The sequence below is a fragment of the Cupressus sempervirens genome, chromosome 6 (genome assembly GCF_028749045.1).
Source record: "Cupressus sempervirens isolate cs-2001-9-10 chromosome 6, ASM2874904v1, whole genome shotgun sequence".
In the NCBI taxonomy this organism is placed as follows: domain Eukaryota; kingdom Viridiplantae; phylum Streptophyta; class Pinopsida; order Cupressales; family Cupressaceae; genus Cupressus; species Cupressus sempervirens.
Genome location: NC_143123.1, coordinates 222,723,588 through 222,750,918, shown reverse-complemented (window position 1 = coordinate 222,750,918; position 27,331 = coordinate 222,723,588). Strand labels below are relative to the sequence as shown.

The 27,331-nt window shown below is 35.7% G+C and overlaps 1 protein-coding gene across 1 annotated transcript in view; it reads right to left on the bottom strand.

The window, feature by feature from the left end:
- LOC149552074 (photosynthetic NDH subunit of subcomplex B 3, chloroplastic-like) overlaps positions 1–26,358 on the bottom strand; it is a 79,173-nt gene extending 52,815 nt beyond the window's left edge. The window contains exons 1-3 of the mRNA XM_089789768.1: positions 25,960–26,358; positions 25,689–25,802; positions 15,906–15,962 (exon numbers count right to left, since the gene is read on the bottom strand). Of these exons, the coding sequence (XP_089645894.1) occupies positions 15,906–15,962; positions 25,689–25,802; positions 25,960–26,268 (480 nt within the window). The 5' untranslated portion in view covers positions 26,269–26,358. The remainder of the gene's footprint in view (positions 1–15,905; positions 15,963–25,688; positions 25,803–25,959) is intronic.
- Between the last annotated feature and the right edge of the window lie 973 nt (positions 26,359–27,331).

The following is a 27,331-nucleotide window of genomic DNA, read 5'->3' as shown; positions in this document are numbered from 1 at the left end:
GTGTGTGCCAAACTTCATCACTGATATCCGACGGGGCATTCTTCGGACCCACCTTCCTTCTGATGTCGCCGTAGTATCACTTTCCGTCTGGGCGTTATGTCGCTAACGGCGAGGAACACAAATTTTCCGATAGCGCCATAGCACCCACCAGGGATCTATCAAAACCCCGTGCCGGAGAAACAACAAGGAAAAAGGACCCACCGGCCACGCGGCCAAAAGGTGTTATGTCGCTATGGCAAAACAACGTGGAACTTTCCATAGCGAGATAGCACCAACCGTAGATATCTCTTGATCTGACGATGGGGACTTGCGGGCCCGCAGAAACATTAAAATGCACAGGAAAAGAAATATTTAAAGGTTAGCATAAAGTATTTTGTGCCCTTTTGAATATTTGAATATTTAAAACTTGTAAACGTTAATACGTCAAATTCAAATGCGGTGATTCTAGTGGGAAGGCAAAAATGACCAACACTTTCCTTATTGGAGTAAAGGTTTGACTGCAACTGCTCATATAGGACTATGAATGAAACATTTCATGTAATTGAATATCATAAGTCTACCTTCATTAGGTAGCAAACCGAATGCATCCAACATATTTATACCTTGTTGATGGTCTTATGCAAATTCTTGGAATTATTGAGATCTTTTAGTTTTATCTCTATAAATTCATAACATCTTTATGAAATCGAATTGTAGCTGTAGTGAGTATTGAAATTAGTATCAATAAACATGTTGTCATAATCTTCAAAACAATGAACAGAATACTCATGGATTCAGAACACTGAGGATTCGTGTGGGCAAAGAAGCCATGGAATGGTGAAGAGATGTATCAATAAAATCAGAATGCTCATAATCTTACAAACACCGAGGAATTCACCGGTAAAGAAGCCATGGAATGGTGAAGAGGTACATAAATAAAATAGAATTATCATAATCTTTCAGGTACCTATGATTCACTAGCAAAGAAGCCATTGAAATAGTGAAGAGGTAGAGATAACTTGCAAGAACCAAAGATAAAATCAGATATGAATAACTAAGTAATGAAACACTTAATAGCTCATGCATGATCCTGTTATTGTAATCCCTGTTGTCAAGTCAACTGGTGTGTTTAAATACCAGGATGCTTAGTGGGTAATAAGATGATCCCTTCTATTCCGAGTAGGGAGGGCCTTCTCAATAGAGATTGTGTGGGGATAAGTTATGGTCTGAGGTTAGGTGGTTAAGCCCCTAACAATGTTTCACCTCTGCCCAAGTCATCGGACGTACAACAGACGAAAATAAGTTGTACATTAAATTGTTTGTTAGAAATAGGTAATATCACTTTTATGATGTATATGCAAGAAGGTAAGATTAATTGAGTTATTTCATAGTTATAGTTATTTTACACCTAGATGCGAGAGATAGATTTATGGATTGTTTTTCATATCGAATACGAGCATAGTTTCTAATCTTGAGTTATTGCCACAGTTAAGCAATCGGAAGGAAAGGAATGATACAGTGGTATCTGGATTCTAATTGATACAGTGGTATCTAAAGCCCTAATTGATACAGTGGTATCTAATGCCCTAAATGATCCAATGGTAATTAAAGCCCTAACTGATACAATGGTATCAAAAGCCCTAAATGATCCAATGGTAATTGATGCCCTAATTGATACAATGGTATGTGATGCCCTAATTTTATATAGTGGTTTTTTAATAGTATTCATCGTTTGATTTTGATATAGCGGTTTTGGATGGTAGTCGTTATATGATTTTGTTATAATGGTATTTGTGGACTAATCTAGGTGATTGCAGAAGCCTTTTTACAAATGATTTATCGGTTCGAATTTCACGGTATGTGGATTTTAATTTCTATGGTAAATTCATTGATGGTGTTTTAAATTTCTTAGTAAAGAAATTTTGTCTAATTGATTTTAACAGTAAATCTCATTCACATGAACATGACTGATATAACTGTCTTCCTATGAAAATTATGTAATAACTGTATTCTATAATATGTTAATTGTTAATTAAGAACCGGGAAAACTGGATGTTACAGCATATTAATTTTTTATTGGTTGCTGAATATATTCAGCTGCTTTTGGAGTGTGGGATTTTTCTCCAAAAAGGGTTTTCCCCACGTAAAACACTCTGTTGTGGTATGTTATGTTATTTTATGTTATTCTTGTTAACCTTCTATAACTGATATAAATAAAGATTTGAGAAAGTTTTCACATTACCCTCTCCTCGAGATTAGTGTAAGAAGTTGTTCTGCTACTTAACTTCTTTACACAAAATAGAATTGTATCTGTTATTGCAATATGCTGACAAAGATAAATATCACTGATACAAGTGCTGATATGAAATCAAATTACGGAAACACCACCACAGGTACCCCAAATCATGAATAGACCAGCCAATCTTGAAACAACAAACAATAAACCTTGACAATTGATGGATATTTTTTCTGGTACAGTTCTGTAATACACTGGCAAAGGGACTGCAATAGATCTAGGTAGCCTAAAACACTTCAAAAAGATCACTGGCACGCCTCCAACACACCAAATATCAACACAAGCAGAAATCTTACTCCAACTTCCCCCAACACATTTCATAATCTCAGCAAATGATGTCATAGTCATTTAATTATTAAAATCAGTCCCAAACTAGACTATGACTACAAACAAGTTGCATTCCACTGTTGGTATAATAGGTACCAAACTCATCCAAATTTTCAAAATATAATTTTGTTTGCTTGGTAAGGACTTGGAAGCTGTCCATAATGTTAGACAAACCCAAATAGGGCATTTCTAGCATTTAATTCCAAGTACCTCACTCCATGATTCCTACACCAATTCACAGTTGTACAACATGTGCATAGGAGGTACAGGTCATTTTTCTATTTTCAGTTCTTTAAATGTTTGGCCTGCAACATGAACAATGGTGCCAAGGACGCAACAAAATAATATTCAATTAAAAATTACCCTTATACCTACCACGAAAATATGGCCAAATAAGGACAATTTTCTTGAAAAGAGCACAATTTGTGAAAAAGCATTCACAGTATCATAAAAATCTGATGACAAGTCATCCATGGATTAGCACCAAAAATCCATCAAAAATACATCACTGGTTTCCATCGCAGCAACACCCAAGCTACAACTTTGAATTGAGCACAATGGTGATCTCTGAATGAAATTGCTTAGGTAGCTAGGGAGGATTTTGTCTCAGAAACCAGCTCCAAGAGGGTTCTCATCCTCAAGAAGCTTTGGAAGAACTTGGGTTCATTCCAACACCATAGCATTAGCATTCACTAATCTATCTTAAATGAGCCTCTGAAACTCCTTTTATAGCTTTTGAAGGTAAAAATACAATTTATAGTTATAATAATTGATTTTTCAATCAAAAAGAGTCTTTTGAAGTATTCATAGCATTTCATGTGCAATTCCCACTCATCTGTCCGAGCTGCAAACCAACGACTCTGAGAAAATTTTCATCCTAAAGAAGGTTTGGAAGAACACAAGTTCATTCCAACAACATCACATTAACAGTGACCAGATTCAAAATGAGCTCTAGCTTTTTGAAGGGAAACATACATTCTTATTAAAATTATCATAATTCATGTTTCAGTCAAAAAGGCTCTTTTGAAATATTTATAGCATTTCTTGTGCAAAGGCCCCTCTTAGCTCTCATAAGCATCCACTTTTGAAACACTTTATCACCTTTTAAAAAAAAATTCACTTCAACAGTCACTTACAAAAATATAACATTATAAACTTAACATTTCAACTGTTTTAAATGAGTTGCAGAAAACATTGGAAAAACATCAAAAATCAAACTTCAATCACACCAACATGATATTGAAGATTTAGGATGATGGTCAAAGCCAATAATTCTTATGCAACATACTAAAAAGAGATTGGTATTCCAAAAGGTTTGGAGACTATAATGTACCAATCACAATCTGGCACTAAAAATGTAATGATGGCCTAAAGCTTCCCTGAAACCGATTAACACTTTACTATGACAACCAGATGACGCTTAGTCAGCACTTTACCCACATGTGCGTATAGAAAGAGCGAGTCACACTTGGCACTTGACAATGTTCCCATACGGAAAGACACACTTGGTACTCAACACTCGACAATGTCATTGTAGTCTTTCAATTAAATGGTTTTGACTTCTGTTGCTCACACAAATGATTTACAACAGATATAAGACTCCATTCAACTATTTATCATAATTAATAATCATTGATGCAAGAATAGACCACAGAGCATATAACAACATTGATTTGTAGCCAACAAACTTGTATTTCTCACAAGTTTGGATGGACGTGAAGATTAGGGTGAGGAGTTACTCCCACTAAAACTACAAATGTTAGACTAGGAAGAGCCTTGCACCTTTGAAATGGTACACCAGGAAACTTAATTCCAGCTGGAATTGTATACATAAGAAATAGATAATTCCACGATGATCAACACAATGCCCAGCCATCTGTTTATAACTTCCAAGAAGAGTCTAGAACATTACAATAGGCTAGGCCGACATCATTTTATTTTATTATTTTATTACTTTAGCTCTTTTTATTTTATAATTAAAATAATTAATTAAATATGTCCTTATGCTATCAATTTAAATTTTGGGACCACTTGATTAATTAATTTAATTTACTTTCAATTCACAGTCCTAGCCCTAAGATTGCATTCCCTCAAGCAATCGCAAACTCAATCCTAGAAAACCTACTAGGGGTGACTCATAAATCTCCCCCAAAATCATCTTCATCTTTGATTCTTGTACCAAATAGATCTTATCCTTGTAATAGATGACATCATCACCCACTTTGTGCCTATCATCCTGAACCCGTCCATCCATTAACTGGAAAGAAAAGGTGTTCTTGGAGTACTCTACTAGCAAATGAGCCTTGCAATCCTCTAAAACCTGAAAAAAGGAGCATACAGTGGGTATCTTAGGTAATGCATTAGCCACCACATTGCTCTTCCCTTTCAAATACTCAATGCCAAAGTCATATGCTTGGACTTCACCATGTCTGAAAATTGCTTCCATCCTATTTGATGAAGTCTCTCTTGGACCCCTATTGGACAATCCTCACACCACCACCTTCTTGTCATCCAAATTCCATCTTCTTGAAACTTAAGGTGTATTTGTCGAGAATCTCCTTTCATTGAATGCCCAAAATCACATTTATATCATCCAATTCCACAATGAGAAATTTTTCCATTACCGTGTAGTTCCCTATGGTAATGCTAAGCTACGTATTACATGAGTGCATGGTAGTAAAGTTCCTCCTCCTGTGTTGACCTCAAATCCTTCATGCTTCACCATGTGAAATCCCCTCTTGGTGACAAGTGTTAAAGTTATGAAATTGAGTGTGGTTTCACTATCAAGCATGATTGTGACTCGCTCCCCTTAATATATGTCATGAACTCAAAATATGCTACAAGGAGGAGTCCTTGAAAGTATATTAATTAAACCTCCCTACTACACAAGTGTGGTTATCCTCTCCACATAATTTCTTCCTCTTGCATCATGAGCTCTTTGATTTCTTCCTCACTACTAAGAATCACCTTGAAATAATAGATCTGCCCCTTGCCAAGACAATGGTGACTTGATTCCCAAGACACCTTGCAAGTGTAACAAAGCTTCTTTCTTTGGAGCTCCTAACAGTGGCCTCGTCCATTTCGGGCTTCTTTTGAAATGGGTCCTCATTCTTGTCTTCTTGAGGAAGTGGTGGCTTGAGATGTGTGTAATTTTTGTAAAATGTCAATGAGGTAGTCATGACACATTCCTTCTTGATTTCCTCAGTGAGTGAGTTGAGGATGAAGCCCTTGACCCAACCCTTTAGGGGTTCTATGAATAGCACCATAAGTCTCCTCTCAAAAATGTCGATTGCCAAAATTGAAAGCCTATAAAATTCTATGATGCAACTATCTACTAGCCAAATCTATCTCGAGTATGCCAACTCCTTGGAGTTCAGTTGTGCATCATTTCCATCAAAGTGATCAATGAGTCTCTTCCTAAAGTTAGCATATGAGATGACTCGATTGTGATCCAGTGTGACCATTCCATAGTTCCATCATTCTTGAGCGATTCCCTCCAAGTGTAAAGCTGCAAACTTAATTGCTTCACCTACAATATCAGATTAAGCTGAAAGTAGGTATCAACCTTTTGTACCCATACTCTCATTGATGTCTGTATGGATCCATCGAAAGTAGATAGGCTCAACTTGCCAATCTTCCACTTGATGTCATCATTGCGATAACCATGACTACTTTAGAATATTTCATTCACAATACTGCGTAATCCTTGAAGGATATCCCTCACTTCGATCTAACATTTCTCCAATCTTGTCTCAACTACGCATCTTCAAGAAGGCACTCTCATTCTCTGTGTTGATATGTTCTTTGGGGAAATGTAGGCATCGACAACCGAGTGGATGAGTGTCGTGTGCCTGTCCTCTCATTAACCAAATTATCATCATGTCCATTGTGATCTTCATTTGTCCCTCCTTCAACCAATCATCGCAATGTGTCCTCTACGTGTTGTTGGTATTGTTCTCCCTTGGCCATAGTTTCATCGAGATGGACTTGGATTTTGGTCGGCTCTCTTACCAATGTCATTATTTCAATATTGTAACGTATAAAATAGGATACACGACACTTGCACATACAAGTGTAGGAGGATACCAAATTTCCTCCACAAGGGAGATCCAATTAGTGCAAAGGAAAGTACCAATGCATGACTTTCTCAATATGGAAACCTCTTGGGTTGAGTTCCTCTTTTCCCTAAGAGAACAAATTGTAATGTAATGAAAGTAGATTGAGCAATTGAAAGACAAGCAATGTTGAAGCACATATTATAATTAAACACATTAAAAGGTCAAATCCAATACATCAAAGTAAGTGACAAATGAAGAATTAAACTCACCTTGAGGGCTAGTAGAGGATCCCACTTCAAATCTGAAAACTGATTGTCAAATGGTACCAAAAACCAAAACTGAATTGGGTCTAGAATCAAGAATTTGGAATCTACAGACCGTGAAGATTTGGTGGCTCCAAGTAAGGGTTGAAATGGAGGGCTTAGGTCGACTTCAACCTCAACTTGGGCTCAAAACTAGAACTAAGTTCTGAGAATTATAGTCTCTGGAAGCCCTAGGTAAGAGACAACTTGCTCAAGGAACAACCTAGTAAGGGTCGAGGTCGACCTTGACCCTATTTGAATTGAAAATCTGCAATTCTAAAACTCCTACAGAAACCCTAGATTTGTAATCGGAATTCATGACTTTGAAAGTCTGCAAATTTGTTCCTACACATAAGAAAAATTGAATCTTGTTGGAGAGAGGGGTTTGCCTTGGTCAAACCCCCATTTAAGAATTAACCTTAAAATGTGAAAGCATGTAAAGTAAGACAAATGTAAATATTCACCTTACTTGCCAAATCTCTATGGATGGATCCGGAGCCACTATCCACAAAGATGTATCAATGCTTGTATATAGATGTATGAATAATGATGATGATGATTGTAGGATGTCTTCACAAATGTAATATATCTACAAGTGCCAATCATAGATTCATAGATGTAAGTATGCTCTTGAATGCTTAAAGGATGAATGCTTGTGCAATGTTGATGACTGTGGATCTCCTTCCTTGATGGACAGCTCCACTATCTCCTATGAAGAAAGAAGCCAGAAATTGTGAAGGAAATGCATGATAAAATGAGGGCCTTCAACAAATCCTTTCTTGCTTGGCTTGAACTCCTTGAATGCACATGAAAGCTTGCTTCCAATTGATGACTTATATGCTTTCTCATGAAAGTGTGGATTTCTTGCGTGTGCAATGGATCAATAGCTTGCATTTAGAATGGATGATCAAATGAAGCGAGAAAGCCTCCTTTTATAGTGATTTTAAGGTCAAAATTGAAAGGGTTGACTGTATATTTGGGCGGGAGAAGATTGAAAGCCCTGAAATAAACTCGAGATCTAAGAAAAAACACCTGGGGTAAGGGACAAGGGACAACCTTGACTCTTACCCAGGGGGTTTTTCACATTGGGATGCCTTCTAAGATCTCGGGAGTGGAGCAAAAAATGGTCAAAAACAAGTAGAAACTCAAGGAAACAACACAATTTGAGGATAAATGCAACCATGTTATAGGAGATCACTAAAATGGGGCCTAAGAAGGAAGGCTTAAAGGTTTTACAAAGAAAGTGTACACTTTTAAGATGATACAAAATATAGACTCTTTGATTCTATCTAGGGAATGGTACCTTCTACTTTTATAGACTAAGAGATCATTTCGCATTCACTTCCTCCCAACAAGCTAGTAAGATAACTAACTCTAATACTACTATAATGTACCAATCACAATATGACATCAAAAATGTAATGATGGCCTTTTGATTCAATCGAATAAGGGGCAAAGTGCTATGTCTCCATTTTTGCTAGCATCGGAGATTGAGTGACTAACCTATTATTGTGATCCTCATAGACTAATTAGTAATTAATGTGGATAGAGGATCTTTTGAGGGAGAGGCTTGATTATGGGAGTGAAATGAGCTTTACTAGTAATCAATTAAAATAAAACTGAAAACCAACATGTCTCAAATAATTATTCACCAAAAATGCAATGTCAATTGAAACACCAAGTTTTGCTGAAATTTATAGTACTATCTTTGGCAGTAATGATAACAGTTTTTTTTTAAAAAAGAAAACCTGGTGTAATAAATTCCGCCCTTACTCCATAGAATTGTTAATAAGAACCTGAAATTAACGTGGCTCCCATAATCGCCACTATCCCTGTTGTAATTCGTGGATGAAAAAGGTAGAGGCGAATCGGCTTCCTTGTACTTTAAACTATATCTGTTGTTGGCAACCTTCTCTCCTAGATCTGGTTCTTATTGTTGCATGTCCCGTGAACTCCGTACTGGCTATCTATATTTTCTTTTCCCTTCTGTTCCTGGAACGATCTGATGATACCCCAAGTCTGTTAGGAGACGCCCATATTCAAAGAGTGGGTCACGACCTCTGTCTCGGCTGATGGTGTGTGGACGGGAGGATGGGTTTTCTTTGTTTGAATAGCTTCACTGCTCGGCTCCGATCTGCAAGAAATACCTTCGCCTATCCGACAATATTTATTCTGACTATGGTCGTGGTCGTTGTCTCGCGTTTTTTATAAAGGCTTGGATCTTAAATCACGTGACTGATCATTACGTGTCAGGCCCGAAATTCGCACATAACCTTTTGCAAGCAACGGTTTAAGCACCTGCCAAACTTTGCCCTCCGAATTAACCCTCGAACCTGCGACTTGAATAATCATGCGATGCCGGCAATTCAATGATCCGCACTCATTACTGGCATACGAAATGTGTTTATAATTTCGTCTGTAATCTGTAATTCCTCCCCTTTGTTTTGTGACGGATATCAGAGACTTGTCTGGTTCTAATTGATATTCTGGCTTCTACTACGAATTTGATCCAATCTTGTAATAGCTTGGAGTATGGCAATTTATTCTTCTAAGTCTTGAAAACCCCACTTGACCTTAGGTCACAGATTTCGCCCTGTTAAAGTGACTGTTGTATCACTTTCAGATTGCAATATTTCGGATGATATTCCACATCCTCAAAATTGCTTACCCATGGAAGTTTTCGTTTCCAAGGATAAATTCGAGAATTTGCAAACCAAATGGCTACAAGCTCCTCCAGCTGAAGAAGAATAGAATCCACAAAACTGCTTGTTCAAATGGGAGCCTTATGTCCTCTATTTATTCACTTCGCTGAGAAGTTTCTAGAAGTTTTCCGGAATCATCTTTTATGATGTACTTCAATTATTAAACTTTATAAAATTAAATAAATAACTTTATAAAGTTAGAGTACAACCTTAATTTAATATTAGAACGAGTAGGCCCCACTTACTAAATTATTATTCTTCGAGAGCAAAATTGTAATTATCAGAAGACAAAAATGACCCTCTTCCCATAATCATTTGCCTACGAGAGTCGATGATAGGTAAATCCCCTGTTAAAGTTATGTCGCTAAAAAGGGGACATGACAGGGAGGGTCTTGTCTCTTCATAATTCAGTATGATCCAGTTTGGACTTCGTTTGGGCTTAGTTTCATGTGCTTACTATTTATGGCAAGTCTGGTGATGATTGAGAGAGACCCTTACTATTTTATGAAAATGCATTTGGTCACATGGGGAAATAATGTGTGACTCTTGTTTCAAATGGCATATTTTAAAAATTAGTATTTTGGGAGTTATTATGATTTTAGAGGCCAATTTATTAATAAATCATTAAATGTCTAATTATAAAGTTATAATTGAATTTATAGTTTCACTTAAGTTGAGGGTTGAGTCATGATTGGAAGGGGTCATTTATTTAATTAATTCAAGGTAGCCTATGCCAAGATATTTATTAAAAAGTACATGGAGTAATTATATTTCAAAACTCAATTATGCAACCAAAAAAGCAAGGTTTGCATTTATGTGTATGGAAGAAGCTATTGGTGTATTGAAGAAGATTTTTCTTTGATTTATTCATTCCAATAGCTTATGATTTTTTAGCTGGAGAAATTGTACATTTCTATCATACTTTGTGCACTTTGAGTTGATAATCTATGCCAATGAATTGTGTTTCTACTGCTTCTGCAATTTGGGACTGAGAATTTGATCAATTCATGCTGAAGGTTGAATGGGTTTGCTGAAGTTGGTTTAGTATTGGGACTTCTTGGAATTCTGTTCATTAAGGCTTGAATTGCATGAAGTTAAGGCAGCCACGTTGGATTTTTATTATCTCAGCTAGGCAGCGTGGAGATTTCTAGTAGGGCTGCAATTCAATTATACAAGCAACATTCTCTTGTGAGGGCTCAAATTGGGTTTTGTTTGGCTACATGTTTTACACCAGCAACCACATCATCCATGGACTTGCATTTGGGGTTGCTATAAATCATTATGAAGACATCAACACCATGTTTTGGTATTAGCATGTTCCATTAAAGTTCTGAATTATTTGTGTTGCATTCAGCATTGTGAACATTTTGCATATTTCCTTACAGCAAATAAAGTTAGTGGCAAGTTATATTGCATGCAAAGTGTTTCTGAAAATGCTAATTGTCTGTAGATGCACATTTTACATGTAAAAATCATATGTATGCATACAAATGGTCAAAATAGATTGCATGTGTGTTTCAATTATTTACCTGGGTTTCTTTATAATTATTTGCTAGCATTTAAACTTCATTTTAAAATCATTTCAACCAAGCATATGCAATCTGAAAATAAAGGACAATGAGACAGAGCTTGTATGCAAAGTTTTTGACAAACTGTCAAGCCACTAGAATTGAAGGTAGAACCGGTTGAGGTTCCTTACACAAAGAAAGGTTATGATGAATGACAAAGGCTAGACAGGACAAGAAGGGGCAAGTGGAGAGGCAAAAAGGAAGGTAACTGTAAGAAAGGCAACCATGGACACAACAATTCACATCCACTTTTCAACAATTGTTTATGCCTTATAATTCCATTCAAGAGATGTACATAAAGTCATTTTCAACTGTATAACTGTTCCCTTGCGAGGTTTATAACTTGTCGTGCAAATAAATGGGTAATAGTGCTTTGTGAGAACATTTGCCAAAAAGAGATCGAAAATAAGAAACTGTATCAACCAAAACAATGATTCAATGTTTGTAACTTCACATACCTTACCAACAAAGAAGATGCATACAACTTTCCAAATCCACTCATGGAAAGGACCATAAATGACTGTGATATGCTAAATATGCAACATTACATGGACAAGTACAACACTAACATACATAAATGACCCTAAGTGTGTGTACATGTGAATGCAAATAAATTATAATACCTATATGTTGGACAAGGATTGCTATTGGGTTGTACATCACTACCTATTTTAGCAAGCAGCTAATATAGGGCATCACTCGCTATTTTGGTAGATAACTCAAAAGGAGTACCACTGGTCACTTTATCAAGTGACCACTATAGAACATCATAGGCCATTTTGAAAGGTGACCAGGATAGAATATATGTTAAGATATGATAGCATCAGTCAGAATTCAAGGATATACCAGCATGGCAATTATAAGCACATGTGTGTGCATGTATGTATTCACCATGTGAACTGATATACATGCATACACACACATATGCATATACATTAAAATTATCTAGCCGAGATCATCCTTGCATTGAACAGATATTATCATTATCAAACTAAGTATGAAAATCTGTGGAATCAGATTATATCTATCTCTTGGCTCAGGCAGTAAATCCCTGATCAAGATCGATTGAATGACAATCATATGGGATCTAGTTATGATCCTCTGTGTTCAGATCAGAGGATTTAATGTTGAAATTGGCTTAGAAAAAAATTATGCCCAATAACCATAGGGTCTCTTGTTAATTTGTTTAACGAGTAATCATACCTGAAAACCTTTCAGTTTGTTGGCTAATTAAGTTTATGCCTCTGTGTCTCTTCAAAGAGACATGTAGTTGAACAGTCACAACCGCCCCTTTTATGCCTCTTGACTGCAATATATAAGATGACCCATCACAAGAGATGGATCATCAAAATTCATAAATGATTCTATCTCTTCAGATTGGGACTTCTAATCAGTAATCGAATTATATATTCAGACCTGGCAAACAGTTTTCGGTAGTGAATTAATTCATATCCATTCTATATTACTTATTAACTGCAGAGATCCTTTATTATTTAACAATACCACTAACCATTTTTACCAGTAATTAAGATGGAATAACACTGCCCATTTCAGTGTGCGACTAGAATAAACATTACTGACCATTTTGGCAAGTCCCTAGAGCATAACACCACTAGTCATTCCATCCTGTGATTTGCAAAAAACAGAATCAGCAAATTTAGCAGATAACTAAGAAGAAACATCAAAGACTATTTTAGTAGGAGGATGGAACTTGCAACAAAACATTACCAACCATGTCGGTAGGGGATTAAAATGCGACATCACCAGATAATAAGTGACCAAGGAAAAACATCAGTGACCATTTTAAGGTAGTTGGAATATAGTGTCACTGGCCATACCAATAAGTGGCTCAAACAAGACATCACTAACCAGTTTGGACTGAATGAAAAAATTTGTTAGTTCATGGAAAATTTTGAAGAAGGATTATTGGATCCTAAGCTAATTTGCAGCCCTTAGTCTTTATTTTAATTGAGCAACATAAGCATGGTAGCTATTTTAAGTTTGTTTGTAATTTATGCTCAAAGAAACACCTTTGGTTTTTTTTGTTGTGCATAAACCACCCCAAAGGAAATTATAGAAATTGCAAATATCAAGTACATATATGGTTAAAATTTGACTTGTTTTCTTATAGAGAGTTTACCCTTCTAATTTGAAGTCTACTATTCACATTGGAAGGTGCAAAATAAAACACCAAGTTTATGACAAATGAGTGAGATGACATACCTTTACATGCACTCACTCAAGCCAAGGTGCCCTCTTCTCTCACTCAAGGCACCACATTCATTTTGTTTCTTAGTCCTAGAAGAGTTCTCATATTTGTGTTTCACCAGTTTCTTAGATGGAGAGTCTTTGGCTATTGATGTTAGGAAAGCTTCAAACATAGTTTCAAGACAATTCCCTTCATGCCCAATAGGTACATCTACCTAGGGTCTCTATGCTTGAGGGACTAAACAAGAAATGTCATCATATCTTGTATTGACACCTTCACTTTTACCACTGGGGTTATTGTATGCTCTTCTAGTGCTACAAATTAGACAGAATTCACCCAACAAAAAGCAACCCTGATTCGGTGATGACTCCTCCCTCTTGAGTTTTTGTACTATTTGAAGAAAATTTCTGATCATTATGTTGAGTTCATATGTTCTTTCTCTTTATTTCCTTTTTTCATCAAATTACCTTATAGTTTTTGTTTTTCTTTTAGATATCTTTTACTTTTAGCTTCTTTGGAGCCTCTTTTAGGCTCCCTCTTACAATTGTCTCTAGTTGATTTTTTGGGTCACATTGACCTTTTTTGGTCACTGGTGGACAATAATTTAAATTCTTTGTTTTTAAATAGATAGAAGGCCTCTCACAGAAAGCACAAGAAGAAAATCTATATAGAATATCAAGATTGACAATGTATTGGACAACAAAATAAAGAATTAATAATGCAAAAGTTAAAAAGACACTTAAACAGAGGGATAAATGCATGAGGACAAGGTAAGAAAGTAAAAAAGCATACAATAAGAAACCAAATCTGAGAAAGAGACGAGGTTAAATATAGTTGAGGTTGATTTGTGGCACATTAAACCGCCTTGGCTTGTGGTGATTATGGTATCGGTGAATTTGAGGCATATAGGAGAAAAACCCTAGTAGACCATAGTTGGGGAAAATAGAGATCTGCCATACACTTAAGGCAAATCTCCTGTCCTTGATTCTTCAAAGACCCTTTCAAGATATTGTGCTTCCTTCAGTGGAGTATTCTTTTCTCTAAATCTCTAATACATATGCAACTGAAAAAAGAGCAAATCAATGACTTCTAATTTTGAAAATGCAAAGCAAGACAATAAAACAGTTTCAAACCTTAAAACCAAATCCAAATATAGCTGGCATCATTGGCTGGGCCTGCGATGTTTTCTATGCATGCAGAGAGAAGAAATCAAAGAGGCAATGATATTCCACAGGAAATGTAGCATGGAAACATCATCAGCTTTCATGCCAAAACAGTGGCTCTCTTCCAGGACTAGGTGCACTGGCATCTCAAACAGTACAAAATCGAATCATAGGTACTGATGTCATTAATTTGAAGAAGGCAGGACACATAAAACAAATTACTTTTGTATTTCTATCTGTCTTTTTCAAGAATCAAAAGATTACATTAAAAAAAATGAGTAAAACTTAGCTCCTCGTAAAAATAAAAATGAAAATGAGTTCATTGTTTCTGACAAAGATAGACCTAAAACTAAATATATCCCATTTTACTTTATTCATTGTCTAGCAAAAAATCCCCTTCTCTATTCTTGCTTTATTCTACTCCCTAAAAATATAGCTTACCATTTTATCATTCAACATCACATATTCATCTTGTAGTTTCTTGGGATGCTCTTGCATCATGAAGACGGCAAGGAGGGGCAAACAGACATCATCAGGGATGATATGAAAGATCAGAAGGCTGCCAAGAAGGTTGAGGGACAAGTGAGGTAGCAAAAAGAAAGGAACCCATGGGAAAGACAACTACAGCCAGGAAAGACAACCCACAACAACTTCTCAGTAAGGACTTAAGCAATCCACCCCATCCCAATCTGGGAGATCAATGCACCCACAAGTTTCGACAAATTAAAATGTTAGCAAGGTGATTTTGAGGCGTATACACAATCCATGGTGCAGGACATTTAGCTGGTTGGTGAATTTAAGTTGGGTGAATTTAAAATTCTAAGAGAGTAAAGCTAACTTCCTAAGAGCTCTAGATGGTATCTCCTCTTCAACTCTTTGTCATTCTATCTCAACGCTTCACAAATCCAGTTCAAAATTTATACAAACACTTTTGTGGATCTCCCAAAATAGCCTCAATTATACAAACTTAACCAATCAATTGTGTTGATGAAGCAAGGCATTCTTTGCTGTATTTAGAAATAGGTGTGTGTTACTGTTAGTAAACTGAATTCTCATCTGAATTTATAGCCTTGAGGATTGCAAAGGACAATGTTTTCCAAAAACCATTGGTTTATAATGTATCTATAGTGGTCTTAAGATGGAAATCATATTATGCTGTGTTTTTCAATCCAAAAACTCAAAGATTTGACATTAGAATGGATCATTTCTGGATAAAATTAGATCTGGTGTTAGTATACAACCACTTAATATTAAAAAATGTAACACTTGAGCTACACCTAAAGAGATATATTAGTTATTACCTCCACAAGGCATGTACCACATGTGCCGCCACCTCCACAATTAAGTAAAGGTAGATTCTGTCAAAACAGTATTAAAAAACATAATGAGTGCAAGTTAGTTTCAATCCATTTGACAAACAAACCTCTTCAAACAAGAAGACACTGACAACCAGCACCCCTATACAAAATAACATACTTATGGGCATTCCTCATTTATAAAGAATAATCCCTTGATATCAAACTATTATATCATATTAGCTCTTCAAACTATTATATCATATTAGTTCTTAGTATAATAAGAAATTTAAACAATTCTAAAGGAGCAATCACATTAAAGGAAATATGAAACAGTATGCATCTCTTCACAATTTCAAACTAGAGATCTCCATTATTTATTTAGAATTTTTAAGACAATAAATTTTAAGGGATGGGCTAAAGAAACAATTTTTTTATGAAGGTGTTTTCCTCTGTACGTAGGCTTTTAATGTTTTGAACTCAAATTCAATTAGTAAAGTTGGTGATTCAAGATTTGCAAATATGTTATGCTATCAGCTATATTACTTACCAATGTGAATCTTGGTTATATGAGTCTTCATTTTTTTAGGTTAGATTCTATGTGATGTCATTATATGGTAAAAAGACGTCAAATTTTTACATGCACAAGAGTGGGAGGCCTATGCCCATTTGTTTTGCAGTACTTTATTCACAGTGGCATTGGGCCTCTGAAATGGAAGATCTTTTCTCGCATTTTTTAAGTTTTTCTTTGGTAACTTCCACTCTTTGATTCTCTAAATCAACTATGATTATGTTCTCATTGATCGATACTAATTGGGCCCTCCCTTGAATGATTTAATTAGCCCTCCCTTCAGAAGTTCATCTCACCTTGCTGGAACTAGCTCTAAGTAGAAAAGTAATTGAGACAATTGTAGAGTAGCAATCACATTAACACAATAAGAAACAGTATGCATCTCTACTCAATTTCAAATTAAAGAATTCCATTATTTGTCAACCATTTTCAAGTTTAAGGCAATAAATCTTGAGGAATGGGCTAAAGAACAAATTTTTTACTAAATGTTTTTCTCTGTGACCAGGATTTTAATTATTTTAGCTCAGATTCAATAGGTGAAGTTGGTGATCCAAGCCTTGCATATATGTTATATAATTAACCATACCCCTCACTAATGTGAATCTTGGGTAATTAATCCTTTATTTTATTAGGTTAAATTCTTTTTGATGTCAGTACATGGTAATAGGTGGTCAAATTGGTCATTCCTGAAGTGAATCACCATTTAGAAGTTCACATGTACAAGAGTGAAAGAGGCCTACGCCCATTTGTTTTCAGTACTCCATTCACAGAGGCACCGGCCTCTGAAATGGAAGATTTTTTCTCACCTTTTTTATTTTTTCTCAGGTAACTTTCACTTTGTTTCTCTAATCCACTTTGATTATGTTATCATTGATTGTTACTAATTGGGCCCTCCCTTGAATGATTTTATTAGCTCCTCCATTCAAGAAGCTTATCTCACCTTGCTGCAACTAGGGTTTATGACTATAACTTTTGATTGTCCCAAGACTCACACGTATATAGCTCACAAAGAAAGAAAGAGATTTGTTCTAAATAGCACAATTTGAACATTGTCATAATAAATCAATAAATTGGGGATTTTCACAATCTAGCATGGTTAGGGCCTACATAACTTTAGCACACTCCTATTACATGTGTCAAAGGGTATCCATGGCATGTGCTTATTTGTAGACTTTACTGAAAACCAATTAGAATTGAGGGCATGGGTTAGTAGGATCCCTCTATGATTACTGTAATAGTTTTGATACCTGTGAATCATTAGTATTAAAGAGAAAAGAAGAAATAGATTTGTTCAAAATGACACCATCTGGACAGTACATAATAATAAGAAAATCCATCAAATGCTTTTCACAATTTGGTAGGGTAACCTCTACATGACTCTAACTCACTTCTATTACATTGCACATGGTGTATCCATTATCTGTATTTATTTGTAGCCCTTACTGACAACCAATTTGATTCAAGGGCATGGTTCAATAGAATCCCTTCATGACTAGTGGAACACTTTGGTTAATAATGAATCATTATCATTCAAGACAAAACTCATGTTGTCCTCATGTATGATATGTCAAAATTGCAGGTCAGGTTACCCAAAAACATGATGGATAAACCACTATATACTAACGTCGATCACTGTAATGACATCATTAGGGCTTGAAAATTCTATAATGTAAGACTTCCAACAATGATCTTTAATAGTCTAGTGTTCCATGCACCCTAGTTTCATTAAATCTGTAGCACAAGCCTCAATTTATGACCAATATTATATTGGATTTGATGATTAACCCTCCACAACACTCCAAGGATAACTTGCGAAAAAAATTCCCACATTCATGAGAGAAGCAATTGATTTTCTGAAGCTTGAAATTTAATTAGATGCAAATGAAAAATGATTTATTTATTGATAGTATATACAATGATAAACCCTTATTGTAAAAGAAAGGATGAAACCACTGCCAAAACCCTAGGACAGAATTAAATTAGATCATTATGTGTGCCTTAATTTTATATCTTGAGACACAGAGCACATGACATATATAAGATTAAGTATGCAAGTGTGAAATAGGACCTAATTAAAACTAGTTAGGTAATATGCCTTTTTTACACCAACACCTTAGTGCCTCGTATCTATCCTTACCTATGATGTGCTTCATATGCACCACTTTTGCCTTGATCTTTAAACCAAGAATCTATATATTTTTCAAATCAGCGCATCAATTGAATAAAAGCCTGTGAGTAATGGAATCCCCCTAGTTGGGGTGGTATTGGAGTTTAAAAAACTTGTTTGTCTGTGGAGCTAAATTTTAGAGTTTTGTAACACAATGTATTTCATCGAAAAAAATTCATATGATTGATATTCATATGTTTCCTTATAAATAAAATAATGATAAAATTTTGCCAAAATGTATCCAATTGGATGGAGAATGGTGGATTGACCTTGAGTAGTAGAAAAAGAAAGGTATCTCATGAGTTAGTGATAACTTGATAAGAGAACCAAGTCAAGGTCAAAGGGCCAAGAAGAAATGCAAGTATTCCAAAGGTAAGGTGCACGAAATGAAATATACAAGTGTTGTAGGCAAGCAAGCAAACAAGTTGAAGGAACCACGTCATCAAACAAAGCACAAGACCCTCTATTATAAGGTGATTTGGGCATGAATATGGAGACTAACGCCTTCAGGTGAACCAAGAAATAAGGAAATTAAAAGGTATGATTATATTTGATTGATCTTATATTATATTGGAGACAATATAAATTCCATAGTTGATATACATACATACATATACACACACACACACACACATATATATGTATGTATGTATGTATGTATGTATGTATATGTATGTATATGTATAAGAACATGCAAGTATTCTAAGATATTTCAGTTATCTACTCATTGTAGTCTCTCCCTGTCGTACTCTATGTGATTTTTAATACTATAAGAGCTATGTGCCTTGATCTTTTTCTCTAAGAATGTTATTGCAGGAAAAGGCAAATTGATATCAGATTCAGAGGGAGTCCAACACTTCTTCAAAGGTAAAGGTTGCTCAAAAGATCAATGTTCAGAAGGAGTCTAACACATCTGTTTGAAGGAGTAGATAGAGGATATAATTCAGTCAACCTTCGGTGATCTCAGCCATATTGATTCAGAGGGAGTAAACCATATTGAGATGAATTCTCCAGTGATCAATAAACTATAGCAATCAAGAGGATTGTGACTCGTGAATGTACCTCGTGACCGTGTAATTTCAATGGGCCTACCCCCTGTGTACATCATGAGGAAGTAACGACTTCCAAATGATGTCACTTGTATTTGTAGAAGTTACTATAAGGTGACAATCTTACAATAACTTGTATTATGAGATCAAACAAATTGAGAATATGGTAAATGTCTCGCATCTCAACATTTTGGAAGGCTATTACTCAAAGAATATTTGGTTAATATAATTGATATTTTCGGAGGCCACTAATCTTGATATCAGATGTGATATCAAACATTATTTTACATACTTGGTGAATATCATTCATATTCTAGGAGGCCTATCTCGTGATATCAGATGTGATATCAAACATTTTTGTGTAATTGGTGAATATCATTGATCTTTTGGAAGGCCAATACTCATGATATCAAATGTGATATCAAACCTTATTGAGTATTTGGTGAATATCACATGTTGATATTCTGGGAGACCAATACTCCTGATATCAAAGTGATAGATATCTTCTAATCAAAGATATCTTTAGTCTTGCTAACTTGATATTACTTTGAGGTAAAATTGTATTTATCCTCCCTAGCTAAGAGGGAGTGTTGATGTTTGATAGCTTCTGTCGGATAAACCTATATATAATTATATGTGAGATATGATTTATATATATAAGTTTATTTTTATATGAGGGAAATTAATATATAACATATATATATATATATATATAACAATGATTAAATTTATTATAATAATTATCTAATTAATGAATAGACATGTCTCTTCATCGCTTACTCTCAATTTAAATAAAAGGCTGCTGCCATTTGGAAAACTCGTACCAAATACAATGGCAGTGCTTATTACATTTGCAGCGATCTGAGAAACTTAACAGAGTTTGTGAACTATACTTTCAATTTTTGCTCCAGTCTTAGTCTACAATATCTGCGTCCATCTTTCCTAATGTTACCTGATGCTAACCTACAAGGAGTAACGCATCAATATAGTTGATTTTAATTTAGAATATATATCTAATCATTCAAAAAGTTAGACTAATTGATATTGTAAATTTGTAATATTTCTAATTTTTATAGTTATTTTGTTTATTGTACAATTTATGATGCTATGTGGGTTATTTTAAACTTGATTACTGCTGAAAACATGTATATGTTTCTGATTTTTATATGTTTTGTATGAACAAATTCTAAACAAACCCCACCCCCAAACCTGAATCCTAACCAGTACCAAGACCAACAACTTAGTCTGGGAGGGTATAAAAGGACATTAATTGTGTTTATTCATGAGAGTTATAATCAATTAATTATATTGAACCTGGCCAACTTATCATGAGAATGCATTTTTCTGTAACTGATCACTCAGCAGCCAAGAGGCGAAGAATGAAAAATCCAGGGTAGATTGACAAAGCCTGCATATGAGGTAACAGAAAAATGAACCCAATATTTGGCAAAATTTCTAGTCTACTTGGCATTTGCAGCAGCAAGCTACCCATGGACTTTGGTGACATGGAATGATGAAGCTTGAAGATGAAAGCTGCATTTTAGCAGGATTACACTGTGATAAAGTCCGGGTTTAAACTTTATCAGACTTGATGGTTTCCAGCACACATGTGCTTGCACAGTCAGTTCATAGATGTGTGAGAGGAGATAGGAGGAGTTCCACTGCTTTCACACCATCCCACTGCACATTACAAAGTTAAATGTGCCTTTTCTTGAATATGGGAAGGCAGAGACATGTTTGGCCGCTTGAAGACTTCCTTGTCTCTTGAACAAGTTCAATACAATTTCTCTGTTGCATTTCTTTCAGTAAATATTAATCTGGGAAGACTGTGTTATGGGCAAAGCAATATGAGAATGTTTCTAGAAATTCCCCTGTTCACATGCCTGCTGATATAATTTGCTCTGTAAGCTGTTCTTATCATGATCTAACGAACCAGGGGCCTGCTCTTTTCTTGCCTCCTCACAATGGCCTGTACTTCTGCAGCTGGGGATGAGCTTCCCAGTAGTAAGCACGGAAATATTGCAAAACATGATGTTATGGGCAAAGCAATATGAGAATGTTTCTAGAAATTCCCCTGTTCACATGCCTGCTGATATAATTTGCTCTGTAAGCTGTTCTTATCATGATCTAACGAACCAGGGGCCTGCTCTTTTCTTGCCTCCTCACAATGGCCTGTACTTCTGCAGCTGGGGATGAGCTTCCCAGTAGTAAGCACGGAAATGTAGCACACAAGGAGAAAGCACTGAAAATGAGAACTCCAATAGATGCTTGATAGATCCATGTATCCTGTTCCAAAGTTCTAAGTCTTGCAAAGGTTGGTACAATGCTGCAAATATTGAGCCTGGTTTTACACCTGCCAATGGCATTTCCCTAAATTTATCTCTGATGTTTTCAACAAGCCAATCTTTAACATGTCCAGCAACAAGTGCAGTCCATGGTACCACATTTTGTTGAAGTATTTTTTCAAAAAATTGAATTTATTCTGCATGCTTCCAGATTGCATAAACATCTATCAGGCAGTAACAGTTACAGGATCTAATGAATAATTCTTCTAAATAAATGAGCAGTGGATCTCCATACACTGTTCTAAAACTCCCACTTTGTCACAGGTTAGGAGGATGACAGCAAAATTTGTTGAGTTTGGTCTGAGGATTTCTAATAGAATTCGCTCAAAAGTCTAAGCTGTTTTCAGCAAATATATTTTGTGCACATCCAGCTATGATTACAGCCCATGAAAACAGTTTTCATTGAGGCATTTTGTCAAAGAATTTGAGTGCCTTATGCATGCTCTCACATTCTGTGTGTGTTCCTATCAGAGGGATCAAAACTGCAGGATCTGATATGAATCTACTTTCATTTTTGGTTTTATAGATCTTCATAGACTATTCTGAAGCTGTCAATTATGCAGACTTGTTGGAAAGGTGTTGGGAAAGATTGCTGGGCAAGAATTTTCCCCTAATAGTATTTACATATATATACAAAGCTTTTATGACAAGACCATTGTTGAATTGGTGATCAACACCTCCTTGGAGATTTGTGACATGGATTAACCACCTCCCGTGGATTGGGTTAAATTTGGCATTTGTATCGAGCATTGACAATTCGAGCCTTTGGTGCAATGGCAAATGATCCCAACAATTGGTACAAGAGCCTTGGGCCATGGGTTCAAGTCTCCCTTCAGTGGGTGTTGAAGACTTGGTCGGTGTTGAGGGGGGGATTGTTGACCTGGTGGTCAGCAGCTCCTTGGAGATTCGTGACATGGCTTAACTGCCTCCCATTAAATCTGGCATTTGTATCAGGTATTGACAGTCCAAGCTCTTGGTACAACGGCAAATGATTCCAACAATCTTTTCATCCATATCCAGCAGAGATTGCATCAATGAAACCACAGCCGCATGAAGAAGTTGCTATAGGCAAGGCAATTAGAAACTTGCAAATATATTTGGAATCTATATATGATCTTTTTTATTCATATTGCAAAATGAGATGTTTATCTCAAGTTTAAGTAAGTTGGCTCACAAACTTCTACTAGTTCAAATTGTATGTTTTTTGTTGCAGTGGCAAATATTCACTCATTTTTTCCTACAGAACTAGAGCCCTAATTTTACTTCAACCTCCAAGTACACTGAGGAAAAAGAAACAGTTGTATGCGCATATATACATATACACATATGTGTGTCTGTGTGTCTGTGTGTCTGTGTAGTGCTTCAGACTACATTGGACATAGATGATTTATCTGCACATTAAAGATTTATATTGATAAGTTGTTTACACGTTTCATGTACATGCTTTTGATGTAATCTTGATGCAGTCTAAAAAAGCAGCTGGTGGAGTGTATAACATGTTTATTTTTCACGAGTTTAATGAAAGTGCTTGTTGATTATCTTCAGATGAAAAATAATGACCACAGACTTCGGGCATAATCTTAAGATAGCCGCATCCACTGAAAACCTGACTAAAGTTCAAAAAGCCAAATTGCAATAAGGCAGTTAAAAGCTTGGAGGATTAATGCATTAATAGCACTTCTTGGACTCGAGCTTGTTCCATAACCAACCGGGTTCAGTGATGTTACTGATTAACCTCAACCAAAAAAAAGAAAAAGAAGTACAATTAAATACCCACGCATTTACTACAAAGCTTTGAGGAAACACAGCTTGGTATGGAACAAAAGACCTAGAAAATTTAATAGAAGCAAGGTTATACAGAAACATATTATTAAAAAACACACAAGGACCGAAAACTATCAGTCACTGATTAGTTCACGTGTCATTCTGTTGTCCTTGGTAGTATAATGATGTTGAAGATCCAATTATCGAGGTTTTCTGCTCCCTCAAACAAACTAAGTCACTATTTCTGAAAATCAGATATGTCTTACCTTCCTTGCTCTGCTAATTGTGATGCAATCAGCAACATTCAAAATGTTTCTTTCATTTCAAAGGCTCTTCAAATTCTTGTTCAGGTTAACTTCTAGGATCTCGGTCTTTGTTCAGATTAATTAAAAGTAAGTTGATCATATGTTCATCCTCACCAAGGAAACAAACTATGAGAAAGGTTTTCCAGATTTGCAAATAAGCATTATATTTCTGAGATACCAAAGCATGCAATGGCTTAAAAAATCTTGATGTTGATGTTGTTTATAATAAAACCTAACTCTTGAGAGCCTTAGGCAATATCCTTGATAATGTGCTGCACAATAAGCATCTGAATTAAAAATTGACCGCTTCCACACCCATGTTTGATGGTGGCAAAAATTGGCCACACATTATTTAGTAGTTCCAAGAATTTCTGTCAATCAGCATCCATCTCTGACCTCAAATTGGATGAATATTTAGATTTTCTCATGTAATAGCATTAGTAGAAACAACTGCATTTGGAGATTGCATGCCTTTCATTGAGCTTCAAACCTATTAATATGTCACCTAGAAATCCAATGGAAAGGCATTCCTAAAAAAATTGGGCAAGTGCTGGAGAAAAAATATATTAACTTAATACAATATCTTCAGAAAAATTAGAGAACTTACAAACTTTTTTTGTAAAAAGAAATTCCCTAAAACTCCTTAGTATTTCATGCAAACTTCTTGCCCCAGATGACCAGCAGTAGCTGAAATTCCCTTTCTGAAAAGCGGACTTAAGCATTTCTAGTGAGTAGTTATAAAATTCGCATTATCTGAAATTTAGTGTTTCAGAGGAGGGCGCACTCTACAGTGCCACGAGAATGCCCCATCCAATGGTGTAAATATAATACACTTACACTTAAAACACAAAGATCGGGTGCATATATGTTGTCCCGTAGCCATTGGTGTATAAGTATTAAAGGGGCTACTGTAGTCTGTAGACTTTTTTTAAAAAGGAGCTTTGAAAAAGTGAGAATTAAGCAGAGCTAACTTACATTTAACCCTCATTTCAACGAACATCTATGTAAAGGAGTAAAATCTGGAAATTGCAATTTTTATTTATCTTATATAATTGAGGTCAGCGTTACATTATCGGGCCAAGGTCTTTCTGAATTATACTCAAACATGTTCCCAACCATCGTTAAAAGACAAGCTCTCTCTTGTTAGTATCGAATACTTGTGAATTGGAACTAAAGGTATTATGGATTTATCGCAGTCTGGTTATGGTGGATGGAGCACGAGCTTCTCACAGGCTGGCCCTGCCGCACATTCTTCAGAATTAGGGCGCAGTTTTTAACTGAAAACTATTCTAATGTATAAATACGGAGAATCTTATATTATGTAGTAGAACATTACGTTCTCTGTGAAGAAGCCCTGAAGCATGTCCGTATAAAGTTGGTAAAACTTCTTCTGTCCAATGCTTTAACTGACTGCTTTCGCAGATCCATGTTGAAAGGTTCAGTCATCATGGACCATCATTTCCTTGGATAGTAGTCCTCAATAGCAAAGATTAACTGAAATCTATTTGTCATGATGACATTGGGATCACAAACACCAAAGGATCAATCTAGTGAAACACCAGCAGAAGAATGAAGGATGTCAACTTACATAATAAGGACCATATAAGTCAAGCTGGTTGTCCACCATAATATTTCTAAGCTTCTGGCCCCCGGTGGCTGGACCTCTCTGCACCTCGAACTCTCCTTCAGACGGTTGCTCTGGCTGTTTTACATTTTCCAAAATCAACTGTTAATGCAGATATCTTCTTGAGAACTCGATAAGTGAACTAAATTTATCATCTTCCACGTCGTAAATTAAAGTTGAATTCAGAACAGAAACACAAATAGTATTTTGTGAATTCAAAGGGCGAGTCACTCACAGATACAAAAATGAAGTCAATGTGAGGGGAAGCAGGTGGAGCGATATTCTCTGTGGGTTCAGGAACAGCAGTCTCCATATTGCTACAGGCCAGACTACTAAATCTTGATTTTCCAGAGAGACCGCATTGAAAGTTATGTTTGGAAGAGTGGTTGGCAGTGGCAGTGGCAGTGGCAGTGGCACCTTTGGTTTCGCTGACTGATGTTAACTTGCTGAAAGCATAACTCATTTGCAGAGCAGCCATGATCGCAGTCGAGGAAAATGAAGGCTGAAGTGATGGATGGAACAATGCATAATTTGGATATTTCATTCTCCATTTTCTTCTGTAAATCTAAATCTAAATTTGTGGTCGTTTTGCTTCTTATCCACATTCACGTTTAAGGTTGGTGGCAGAGGGTTTTAGAAGGTCGGGCTGATTAAATAGACAGTAGTGCATTTATGTTTATTTAATATAAAAAGAAATTACTGTAGATAGGTCTTGATATTATTTTATAATTGGATAAGATTAAGCATTTGCATCATGTTTTTTTATAATGTTTTTATATTGAAGTTGAAATTGTTATAAATTGAGTAATATTGGTGTTGTAAAGTGTGAAGTATAAGTGAATATTTAAAATATTTATATTAATATAATCAAATTTTAATTTAGTTAATATAAAAAGTGAACATGGTAGACAAAGTGAAATTGTGAATAGTAGGAAGTGTCTATGAAATCATAAAAATAGCATGTCTAATTAAGGAAAATAGGTTATACTGTTAAATCGGAAAACATTATAATACAAAAGAAATTTAAATTGGAACAACTCTCCCCTTAAAAACCAGTTTGATATTTTAGTCAAGCGGCATGAAGAACGAATCACAGAAATAGCAAAACACTACCAAAAGACATGCAAGAAGCCATCACAGAACCCTAACGCTCAAATGCACAAATTTGTAAATCATGGAAAAATAATTGCAGAAGACGAAGGATGGAAGCAAGTTCGCCCTCGAAGGGAGACCCAAAAATAGAAAGATCTAAAGCAAAACACCAAGAAGGGCAACCAAGGTAGTATTTTACAAAATCATGGTGAAAGAGAGAAAGATAATAGAAAAACAAGCTTTTGTCTTTGAGAAGACCTGGTACGCAAGAATTTCTCAATCGAAGAGTACCCCGGCCATCAAATCATCCTCTAAGCAAGAAAACAATATGGAATCCAACAATGCATCAAAGGAGAGACAAACCCTAAATTACTTTATCACTCTGACATACCCTAAACCTTTTTAAGTTTCAAAAGCAAATAGTGTTCCCATAAATCCTCACCTTGGAATTAATTCAAAACCCTCATCAAAATTTATCCCTGCAGATAAATCAATATCATCTCATCAACCTCAAT